This window comes from Hipposideros armiger, unplaced genomic scaffold (assembly GCF_001890085.2).
Source record: "Hipposideros armiger isolate ML-2016 unplaced genomic scaffold, ASM189008v1 scaffold_101, whole genome shotgun sequence".
Classification (NCBI taxonomy): Eukaryota; Metazoa; Chordata; class Mammalia; order Chiroptera; family Hipposideridae; genus Hipposideros; species Hipposideros armiger.
Window position 1 is genome coordinate 3,563,947 of NW_017731451.1, and position 12,033 is coordinate 3,575,979.

Sequence of the window (12,033 nt, forward strand, 5' to 3'; positions counted from 1 at the left end):
GAGGGGGAGGGAGAGAGCGCAAAAACCTTTGCGTTAAAGAGTGTTTCTGTTGTAAAGAGATCTGATTGTGACAGATGTGGATTTAGTTTTGCTTTTCATTTCTTATCCATGAAACCTTAAGATACCTTATTTTCATATTTGATTTAATTGTTTAAAAAAGCATTGGGCTAAAGGAGCCTTGTGAAATCAGCACCCTTTTTCTATTAAACCAGAATTAGACAGAATGAAGGATTTGATTGGTTGTACATAGTACCCAATATTCATCAGTTTCCCCTTATGCTGAAATTGAATGCTGGAATACGATTGTGTGGCTTGCAAACTGTTTTCATTATTGTCCACCAAACTCAGGAAGGCTCTAATCTAATGTACTATACAAAATCAAGATTCCCTTAAAATTTCATCAGTGTTGCTTTGAAAGGTTTCAAGACACTCTGGATATATAATATTATAGCAGTGCTATGAGACTATTCTCAGTGAGTTCTATGAGAGGATTTATTCTGAACAAATTATGGTATATTATTTTCCAATTTTGTGTGAAGAAAATGCATAGATGGGCAATGACCACTTTATTTTGCTAGATCTCTCTGTTCGAACTTTATAAAATTCTGTAAATTTCTGGGAGAATGTTCTACAGTAAAGACAGAGATGCAGTTCAGTTTCGGGTGGCAAGCAGAAGCCGAGAAAGGCCTGGAAAATGGTGCTCTTTCTGCATTCAGAATTTTACACTCAGAAGATGTAGATTCAAGCTTTTTCAATGTCAACAGAGCTGATTTTTGCGTTTCACCATCTGGTACTGTTTTTACTTTGAAGTACATAAGGTGGGGGTTTGGGAGTACCATAATATGCATTCTTCAAGTCTGTAAAGGTCTTAATCAGACACAACCTTGAATTTATAGGAGTGTTTTCTGCTCAGAAACCATCAATGACTCCCCATTGCCCATTAAATAAAATCTAAACTGTTTACCTTGCTCTTTTCAAATCTGCCCAGGACCTTCTCATCTCAAGGACAGGAAGGTAGTGTTCCTTTCAGGCAGGGGAATAGCGTGAACAAGGGTCCAGAGGCAGGAAAACATAGAGGGTGTCTGGGGTATAGCCAATGGAGATGCCTGGCCTGAAGGTTGGGTCCATTTATACCAAGTCCAGCATCTCACGGTTCTTGAAATTCCTGGTTGCACACATTTTACTGAACTCCTTGCTCTGCCAGAAACTAGTTCCCGCAGGGAGGCAAAAATAAATAATCCATCACTCATGTCCCCATCCTGGCATCTGCTGTGGGACCTAGGCTGGTAAACAACCACTGCAGGGGCCGTTAAGTGCTGTGATACCTGATGGGCCTAAGTTATGGCAATAATGGAAATTTGTTTCCTGATTTTTACATACAATTTCCCCACAATAAAGGCTGAATTAAAAACCCACAAAGACATTAAAATAAGAACTGCGGCTATTAAAAACCTATTCCAGTGATCTCATACTTTGTGGTTGAAGCAGCTAATGGCAGCTAAACACCCACAATATTAGCAAGACACCAAAACTCGTCTCCACTGTCCAACCTAGAGCAGCTTTTCTCCTGGCCGCCCTTTGTGACAGGGAACTATTTCTCTTGCTTTCTCTCCTAGCAACAGAAACATTCTTTCAAGACGGCACTTGTCTCCCTCTCTGAGCAACCGTCTAAGTCAGAGGAAGGTTGGGGGGAGGAGGGGGGGAAAGGCAGAGGAGCTCCAGGCCTCTGCCCTGCTCTGTCTGGGAAGGTTCTGCTCTCTGGAAATTCTCATCAGTCTTCTGAGCATTCCTGAAGGAGGTGTTGGGAGCAACGTGTGCTCTGCCAGTGGGTTTGTATCTAACACTGATGGTGCAAATTCATAGTCAAGTGGTCAGGACTGTGGCTGTTCTAAGGGGCAGGTGAAAAGGAACCAGATGCGATGGAGCTGGCACAGTGTGAAGAGCCTGCTTTAAAGAGAAAGTGTAAAAATGAGGGCAGCAAACAGGATGAGAGCAGTAAAGAAGAGGAAAGTGGTGTGATGACATGGCACCCCCCAACGCATAGGAATCAGAACTATAGGGAAGAAAGGTTGAGAATACTGCAGGTCAAAGGAAGAAGGGAAAGTACCTGCTGGTTAGTCGGATTGATGTGCTTTCCCCCAAATAATGGAAACCGTAGTAAGATGTGCCCTGGCATGTGATTGATTCTGAAGGAAAAAGACCATGGGCTTTGTAGTAACACCAAAGGGGAGACATGGTTTTCATTTCCTCTCTTAACGTCAGTTGAGTGAAGATCCAGTAAGCCCAAGCCCAAGCCCCAAACAAACAATTCAACCTGAAGGTAAGAGGAATATAAAACTAGTACAAAACGAAAACAAATGTCCTTTCTTACAGCGAACAACAAGAACACGTTACACGTGACAGCACTTACTATGGGCCAGAAAGGACTACACTGAGAACCACACTAAGTTCTTAAAAAACGTTAACTCATTTAATCATGACAACAACCCTATGAGATAGTCACTATTATTATCTCTGTTTTCAGGAAACTGAGGCACAGAGAGGTAAGGGAACTTGTGCAAAGCTACACTGCTAGTGAGTAGTTGAAGAGAAGCCAAGCTTCGACTCAGGTCTTCTGCTGTACCTGACCTTGGGCTTTGTTTCCTTAATCTACCTTCCTGAGTCCATGTTTCCTTAACTCCCTGGGGTCCTTTTTGAGTTGAAGGGCATTGTGTCCCAGCAAGGGTGTTGCAGATTTCCAGGTGCTGCTGCCTGACTTAGAGTAAGCAAAGGAACAGCTCTTGCCGTATAATATTCCTGTGTGTAACCCCAACTCCTTCTCCTTTTATTCCAGAGCTCTGGGAAGTTCCCAGAACAAATGGGGAAGGGAGGGAGAGGAGGAAGGAAGGAAGGAAGGAAGGAAGGAAGGAAGGAAGGGAGGAAGGGAGGAAGGAAGGAAAGAAGCAAAGAAGCTCTCTTCTTTGTATTCCCTTCACCTTCTGGTCAGGTGTCATGGGGAAGAAGAGAATGGGTGCCAAGGAGGCTCCTGAACTTTTCAATACGAAAACCCCTTGTTAATGGCTAAAACTTTGTTAGTAATTGTACTTAGAGGACTGAGGGAGAACATTTGCACCGTGGATACCTTGTAATAACTGCTTCCTACCTTCCATCCCCCCACCCCCAACTGTCACCATGGCTGGGGAAACTCTACGTCAAGACTTTTAAAAGTTGGATCATGGATCACCTGAAATTTATTAAAATAAAGATTTCGGGGACAAACCTCTGACTTGATCTCTGGAGGTGGGACTTCTGAACCGACATTTACACAACTCCCCAGGTTGATTCTCATGCACACTGAAGTTTGAGAGCTCCTGCATTATGATCTGAAAATAATGTAGCTCTTACGCTTTCCCTAGAGCTAGAGCAGTGATGTGATGAGAAAGTAAAATGGCTTTTGACCTCAAGATTTTTAATATATTCACAAGCTAAGCTGAAATGACGGCACCCTGAGATTTTGGCCTTTGGGCATGCTGTGCTTCACTTTATCCTGTCAGTTCCCTGGTGATCTTTTCTGACCTTAAAAGGGTTTTTAAGCCCTTGACTTTGGGAAAATTTCAACAAGGAATGTTTCTGACTTCAAAGTGACCTGTAGCTGAGGGATTATTTCTGGCATGTGTCATAATGATAAGATGAGCTGAGGGTGAGGGAGGGGAAGTACTCCAGAGGTGGTCCTGTGAAATGGGCAATGTTTTGATCATTCTTAACGTAAACTGCTTTATTGTCATAAAATCCAGGAATTGCTCACCGTGGGAGTTCATGTCTGTACATAAACCTATCTACCAATGCCTCAGATGTGTTTTCAGAATCAAGGAAAGTATGTGTGTGTGTGCAGTGTGTGTGTTGTGTCTTTTATGAACTTCCTGTCCAGGCCTAAGATTTACCTAAGAGGAATTGGCTGTCATGGTTTTTACCCTGTCCGTGCACTGCTGTCTCCACACCCACATTGTTCACCTTAGTTCTTTTTTCCCAGTGGCTTATGTGAAGCATTCCCTGATTCTTCCCCAGTTCCATGAGGGAAAAAGGGTACTAGGTGGGAGATATTACCTGTGAGCCATCTCCTACGGGTCTCAGTATGATTCTTGGTTAGGATGGATGAGCAACAGGATCTGCTGGAAGAAATGTGCAATCTTGGGTCTGATTTCAGCTGGGTTGGCTGTGATGTCTGTTGTTTGTCAGTAGTTCCAGAGACATGACTGAGGCCTATCCCATGCAAGGGATTGCAGGGGTTCAGAGGTGAGTAAGACCCCATGCTTTGCTTGAGAAACAGCCTGTGTAGAGGAAGGATAAAGCAAGTCCACACATGCTAAAGTGAGATAAACACCAAGAATGGGAGAACATGGTGTTAGGAGATTCAAAAGAGGCAAAAAAGGCTTAAGCTCTCTTTCCCAAGCAGGCCAGGGCAGTAAGCCATTCCCCAGGCATTTTCCACAAGACTGGCCCAAAGGCAGCTTTATTAGGTTGTGGACTAGGCAGCGGTGTGATTTTAGGCAGGGCTCCCAGCCACAAATAGCAGTTCCAGTGTCTGTCATTCTAATATAACTTTGTTCTTCTAGGTCTTGAAAGCTTTAATCTTGGTGAGTTCTTCCTTTAACATGGATACTTCTGAAGGGGCCTTAAGTCATGTTGAGCTAGTACCTTAATACTTAGCTACTTCTTTTGGGTGGAGAGGAGAAAACAACTGACAGCTGAGTGAACGTAAATCCCATATGGGATGTGACTTGGGATGGGCATTTAAGGGGAGTTCAATTGTGGGTTCAAGTGTAGCATAGAATGAGTAGGGGGGAACTAAAAATAAACTGCTGAGTTCATCTGTCTGTCAGAGGCTGAGGCTAGCACAAGCTATCCTTTGAGCTTTCCCACTGATAAAGGACTATTTGATGGGCTTTAAATGGAATTAATACAGCCTTTTTTGGTGGACTGAAAAATTATTAATAGTGCTTCACATTGAAAGACCTATAGTTTTGCTTTAACTTAGCAATTCTACTTTTAAAAATTTAACATGATGAAATAATTACAAACGCACACAGATTTGATTTATTCTTCACTCTTTAATTCAACAATTACTTGTTGAGTGTGTACTACATGCCAGATACTGTTCTAGGAACTGAAATTACAGCAATAATCAAAGAAAAGTCCCTGACCACATAAAACTTATGTTCTAGATGGAAGTGACAGATAATAAACAAGAAATTGTGTTACCAAATCTCAAGGGCAGTTTTTAGCCCACATTTTATTAGACCTCTCAGTCTCATCCTTCTAGAAATACTTTCTTCATCTCGTCTAGGACACCACATTTTCTTACTTTACTGACTATCTATCTTAGTACCCTTAGTACTCATCTTCCTGAGTTTAAATTGGTGGACGGAGAGCTGAATCTTTAAATATTTCTTCCCTCCCTCACTCAACATCAATATGATGATGATTCAAATTTATATTTCCAGGCTTCACTGCTCCCCTGAATCCCAGTCTTTTAAACTCAACTGCTTACTTGACATCTCCACTTGGATGGCTTCCCAAACTTAGAATGACCACCAAAATCAAACTCTTGATTTTCCACCCCAACTACCCTTACTTAAGTCTTTCCCTTTTTAGTTAATGAAAACTTCATCCTTCCAGTTACTTAGGAAAAACCTTGGAATCATCCTTGACTTCTTTCTTTTTCTCGCCATCCACATCTGATCCATCAGGCTTAGTTACAAAGATGGCCATCATAGATAGCATTGTCTATAAAATGAAAACTTGAAAATGATCCAATTGTTCAACAGTGGAAGATTGGTTAAATCATACATGTAGCCATTAAAAATAATGTTGTAGCTGGCACATGAAAAGATGTTCAACATCACTAATTATCAGGGAAATGCAAACCCAAACCATGGTGATATATCACCTCACACTTGTTAGGATGGCTGTCATCAAAGAGACAAGAAATAACAAGTGTTGGGAAGGATGCAGAGAAAAGAGAACACTTGTACATTGTTGATGGGAATGTAAATTGGTGCAGCCTCTACGGAAAGACAGTATGGAGAGCTCTCAAAAAATTAAGAACTACCACATGATCCAGTAATTCCACTTCTGGGTATTTATTCAAAGAATATGAAAACACTAATTTAAAAAGATACATACACTCCCATGTTCATTGCAGCATTATTTTCAGTAGCCAAGATATGGAAACAACCTAAGTTTCCATCGATGGATGGATAAAGAAGATATGGTGTATATATACACAATGAAATATTACTCAATCGCAAAAAAGATGAAATCTTGCCATTTGTGACAACATGGGTGGGCCTAGAGGGTATTTTGCTAAGTGAAATAAGTCAGACAGGAAAATACAAATACTGTAAGATTTCATGGTAGAGGGGAAGGGGGTGGAGGGAGGGCAAAATTGGTAAAGAGGGTTAATTGTATGGTAACAGATGGGAACTAGACTTTTGGTGGTAAGAATGATGTAGCATATACTGGTGTTGAATTATAAGGTTGTACACCTAAATTTATGTTATAAATCAATGTTACCTCAATAAAACAATAATAATGTTGTAGGTTAATGGGTTACTGTTTAATAACATTTTTATTGTGAAAATTTTCAAACATACTCAATATTAGAGAGCTGTGAACTCAATCACCAAGCTATAACAGTTACAAACTCAGCCATTCTTTCTTCATCCATACCCCAGTTATCTCCCACCTCCCCCAATGGGATTTTGTTTTTTTAATTGGGGAATTGGGGGAGGGGAACAGCCAAGTTGTTGTTCTTCAATCTTAGTTGTGGAGGGCACCAATCGCCATCTGGCTGCCCGTTGGCAGCTCGTGGCCTCTAAGCCCAAGGTGCTGTGTTACCATCTTAGTTGTGGGTGAGTGTAGCCACCATTCCATGCAGGAGTCGAACCAGTAGCCTCGTTGTTAAGAGCTCATGCTCTATCCACTGAGCCATCTGGGCAGCAGCTCAGTCAAGGTACCAAGTTCAGTCTTAGTTGCAGGCGGGCGTAGCCCACCATCAAATTGGCAGTCTTGTTGTTAGGAGCATGTGCTCTCACCAGCTGAGCCATCCTGCCACCTGTTGGCAGGCAGCTCAGTGGCAGCTCAGCTTGGTCACAGCTCACTGGCCCATGTGGGAATCGAACCAGTGGCCCTGTTGCTCAGAGCTCGCGCTTTTAAGCTAATTCTTAACCAACTGAGCCACTCAGCCAGCCCCACTGGGTTGTTTTTAAGCAAATTCCAGACATCATATTATTTAATATGTAAATTATATAATAATTACAAATGCAGATTACAATTATATATATATATATATACACTATGATTTCATTTTTGTAAACAATATATATATGCATAGAAAAAAGTTTGAGAGAGTAGCTATTTCTGAATTGTGCTGTATGAATGCCTGTTGATATCTTCTTTTGCTTGTGTATATTTTCCACAATGGACATGTATTACATGGAGAAAACATGATGGGAGTGGGTGGGGTGGAAGAAAATGTTGATGCCAGATGTTCTAGCTCTGTTCCTTTCTAAATTTGATTAAGTTAATTCAGGCTAGGTACTTCACATTGTGAAACAGAAATGGGTACTTCAAAGAGGTGAGGATTCTTGACTAGTCGCCTGTTTTCTCTCTGGGCAGTCTGTAATTAAAATTTGCCACATTAAGATTATGGTGACAGTAGGGTTTCTCAACTTCAGCTCTATTGACATTTTGGGCTAGAGAATTCTTTGTGGAAAGCTATCTTTTGCATTGGAGGATGTTTTGAAGCATCCCTCTTTTCTACCCATTAGATGCCAGTAGCATCCTCCCCACACTATCTCCTGTTGTAACAGCCAAAAATGTCTCCAGAAATTTGCCAGATGTCCCCTGAGAGGCAAAATTACCTCGGCTTGAGAACCACTGCACTACAGCATGTATGCAAATTGAAATACATGGTTTCTAGGAGATTAGCACTGAAAATGTTGTGTTTCACTCATTTTGCTGGCTGAAACCTCAAGGAGGATGTAATTTGTGATCTGATGAAAGCTGCTTTTGTGGCTTACTGACCTGAACGTTTAATTAACCAACGTATGACTCAGTGGTTAATGATTATCTGCATATTTGAAACATATCCAGAAACGACCAAGACAAGTTCAACTTTGAGAAAAGCAAAGGTCATGAATGAAAGATTGCTTGTCAGCTGCGACAGTAGTCAGATTTGCCTCGCCAGCCTACCAACTGATCCAGTTCACTATTCATTATCATCTGTGACACAGGGAAATATTGTGTAGAAGTTAAAAATGAGAGATTTTTTTCTTAGAAAATTAATGATGCTGCATACATATAAACAGTTCTTTTTTATTAGTAATAAACACACAGAGGCAGTTGCAAAAGATAAGGAAAAAGGTCATTTAAATATTGCACTTATTTAGATTTTCCCCCCATAATGGAAACATTATTAGAGAACCACAGACATGAGATAAGGGAAAATATGAGATCATCTTGCCCATTCTCTTTAAGAGCTACACTGTTCTGTGTGTTTCCCCCTGACATCCCAAGTCAAGAGTCTTATTAAATATCCCCATTTTATTTCCGCTCTGGAGAGTAACTCAACAGATGAGCAGAGGGCATAAGTCAATGGTATCATTATCTTCCAAAGATTACTTCTTTAGTTAGTGGCACTCTGTTGACTGCAGAGAAAATAAAACTTCTATCCAAGTCTACATCAGACATTGGTGATCCAGTTTTATCAAGCATAATACAAATTGTGTCTTAAATAGCATTACACAATTATACAACTTAATAGAGTGTATTTGTAGGATCTTGAGTCTTAATGGTTGTTTCTTGCATTGTCCGGTACTCCTAATTCCAAAGAAGACTGTATATGATATTTACAAATCTCCTTGTACCTTCTTATGTTTACCTACCTTGGAATCAATGCTTAAATTTTGTTTTGCATGATGATAACATCCAGGATTTTCTTTAATGGTACATTATAAAAAGAATTACTATTGAGTAGCTTCTGTGGAACAGGTGTTACTGAGGTACTAACCATGTAATATTTTATGCAATTTTTGTAATCTTAACAGATATATAGGTCTATTTACGCATAAGGAAACTGAAGCACAGAAAGGTTAAGTACTTTGTCTGAAATCTCACAGCTTCTGAAAGGCAGAGTCTCGATTCAACACATAGTTCATGTCTGATACCGCAGTTCATGTTGTTTAAATAGACACAGGATGTGAATTTTTTTTCTTAGAGTTTGTGTCAAGAAAAATGTATTTGCTTGGATTCTTTAAAACAGAGACCATCTGCAATAGCTGGAGGGCTCTATCTAAGAAAAAAAAAACCAAACCAAAGTCAATCATAATGAAACACTTAGAAGCCTGAAGACCTGATGTGTCCAGGGAGTGGGTTAAATTGGGTTGAGAATTCTTGTTACACGTATAGAAATAGCCTAAGTGCTTTGTACAGTGACAAAAAATAAATTGGGTCTTTCTTAAGCCAGGGAGATTTTAAAGAGGAAGTCTCCCTATGGAAAACTACCAATTTTCAAACAGGGTGTGGGGGAGGGGTTCCATATTTGGTCTCTGATGTCCATTCCATAGACTGTTAAGAAGAGAGGATAGGTCAGCAGGGGTGGTCTCACACTGAAACATGAAAAATGCAAGCGTAAAGCATGAAAAAATATGTGACCACAGCTAAAGAAAGCAAACCCAAATACAAGCCTAAACCCCAAACTCAAACCGCAAACGGGTTGTGGGAAAGAATTTTACTAATAATTGAAAATGGAATAGCCAACAGTGGAACTTAAGGCTGTGAGCGTTCAGCGTGATTAATTAAGGTCAAGGTGGTGATGAAAATACCAGCTGGGGAGCATTTTGCCGAAAGATAAATTTGTCCCTCTGTATCTCTGCAAGACAGCAGGGAAGGGTGTGTGTGGAGCCAAATTAATTTGATTTCCATCATGCCATGGTAACTTCTGTTCTCTCTCCCTGCTGTCAGATGTCTTAGCTAGCTTTTCCCCTCTCCTCCTTCACCCCCACACATTTCATAACAAGGAGAGAAAGCACGGATTGGCTTCAGGCAGAATTTAGAAATGGAATAACTCTAATTTGATTATTCTGCATTGAGCGAGCGCTTTTCTCTCCTCCCCCAACCCCTCCTTTCTTGAGGGAGAGAAGTTGTAAATGTGAGCATAAGTGCGATGTATTTTTATATTGTGTTTAATTAGTGGCACAAACTGCCTTGACGATCAGAACTCGTTTTTTGTAACGAAACCTGGTAGTTCACCTATCCTCCTTCTGTGTATTTTCAACACTACTAATACTAGAAAATGAAGTTACGGCCCGGGGTCCCTCCCGTTAGGAATGTGCTTTTTCTGGCCATGTACCTTTCAGCTCCGCCAGGCTCTGGAGGCCGGGGTGAATGGAGCCTCCTCAGGGACCCCCGAGGTGAGGCTGGGGTCGGGTTCTTGCAGGGCCAAGCCGCCTGCACGCCCAGGACCCCGCCTGGCCCGCCTCCCCTCGCCCCTTCCAGCGGCTGGGCGCGCTCGGCTGGGCAGGATAAGGTTACGCCGAGGTTTCCTTGGATCGGAGGAAGGGAGGCGGGTCTGAGCCCGCGCCCCGGCCCGCGGGGGAGTTCCCACAGTTGGCAGCTCGGCAACTCGGGGCCACATCCTTGCTGCCGGCCAGGCGCCGCGCGCGGCGCGCGGGAGGCTGAACGCAGCCCCCCGGGTCGGCCCGGGCCATGGCGAGGGACAGGCCGCCCGGGAGGGGTTGCAGCACCCTGAGCCGGTGTCTGCTTGGCGCTGCGCTGCTGCTCGGCCTGCGGCTCTGCGCCGAGCTTCGGCGCGCTGGGCCTCCGCCCCCAGCCCGCAGCGCCCCGCCGGGCCCAGCCCCCGGGCCTCCCGCACCGCACCTGCCGCCCGCACCCGGCCCGCAGCGCGGCGCCAGCAGGAGGCAGGTGACCTACGTGCGCAGCGGGCGCCGAGCTCCGCCGGGGGGAGGCGGGAGCGGGACGCCGGAGCCGGGCTGCTGTGGCCCGCGCGGGCGTCCCCGCCAGAAGGTCAGTTGCAAAGGGTGCAGTGTTGGGACTTAGACCCCAATCTCCCTCCCCTGCCGCGCTGCGGGGCTCTCCGCTCCGAGTTTAGCAAGCCGCCCCACTAGCACCTTCAAAAAAGTCTTAACCCAGCGCTCTTTTAGGCGACTGCACTGGTGGCATCCTTCAATGCCGAGACATAACGAAGTGGGACGGATCAGAGTTCATTCAATATTCAACCACTATTTGCTGAGCGTCCATGGCGTGCCAGCCCCCCTGCTCTCGCTGAGATTACATTCTAGTGAGGGGAGAGAAGGGGTGGTGGGCATGGAAAGAAAAAGAAAGAAGTTGTGGTTTTCTTTATATTCTGTGCTTTTCTCAATTTTTCTCTTTGAGTCCTGGACAGAGCTGGGTGGGTATCCTCTGTGAGTGGCTTTTCCACTACCCTCATGGCGGTGAGGAAGGTCCCGGGAGTCCCCCCGCAGGGGCAGGGTGCCTGGCGCGGGGTGAGAAGTTAAGCCCTCAGCCCAACTTAATGGGGAGTTAATTGGAACCTGGAGGACTGAAGTAATAAGCTGGGTTTGTCTTACAACACTCGACAGTATTGCTCTTCCTACCTCATTAATTTCTTGGCTCACATCTCACTAAGTAGTCCAGTTTTAACCTTTGATTGTGAAGCCTCTGGCCTCCCACCCTCCTTTTGGAGCTCAGTAATTTACTTGGGAGGGAAAAGATTAAGAACTACAGGTATGAGCTTGCCTGGTCCTTATACACATCAGCCCCTACCACGTCCTCTGGGGCAACTTCTTTGTTGCCTGGCTTTTCCTCTTATCTTTTAAACATCCCTCTGCCCCTGCCCCACCACCCCTGCTCTTGAGGGGAGAGAAATACGCTTCCTTTGACTCTGCGCATTCTTAAGCTTCTTAGTTCTAACCTACTTTTCCGTGTTCCTCTTCCTTCCCTAATTATTTCTTCTGCTTCCCTCCCCCCACCCCC

General features: G+C 43.6%; 1 protein-coding gene across 2 annotated transcripts in view; it reads left to right on the top strand.

Annotated features, from left to right (window-relative positions):
* The first annotated feature begins 10,609 nt into the window (after positions 1 to 10,609).
* METTL24 (methyltransferase like 24) overlaps positions 10,610 to 12,033 on the top strand; it is a 108,220-nt gene continuing 106,796 nt past the window's right edge. For both annotated transcript variants that reach the window (XM_019646360.1, XM_019646361.1), the window contains exon 1: positions 10,610 to 11,064. In XM_019646360.1, the coding sequence (XP_019501905.1) occupies positions 10,747 to 11,064 (318 nt within the window). In that variant the 5' untranslated portion in view covers positions 10,610 to 10,746. The remainder of the gene's footprint in view (positions 11,065 to 12,033) is intronic.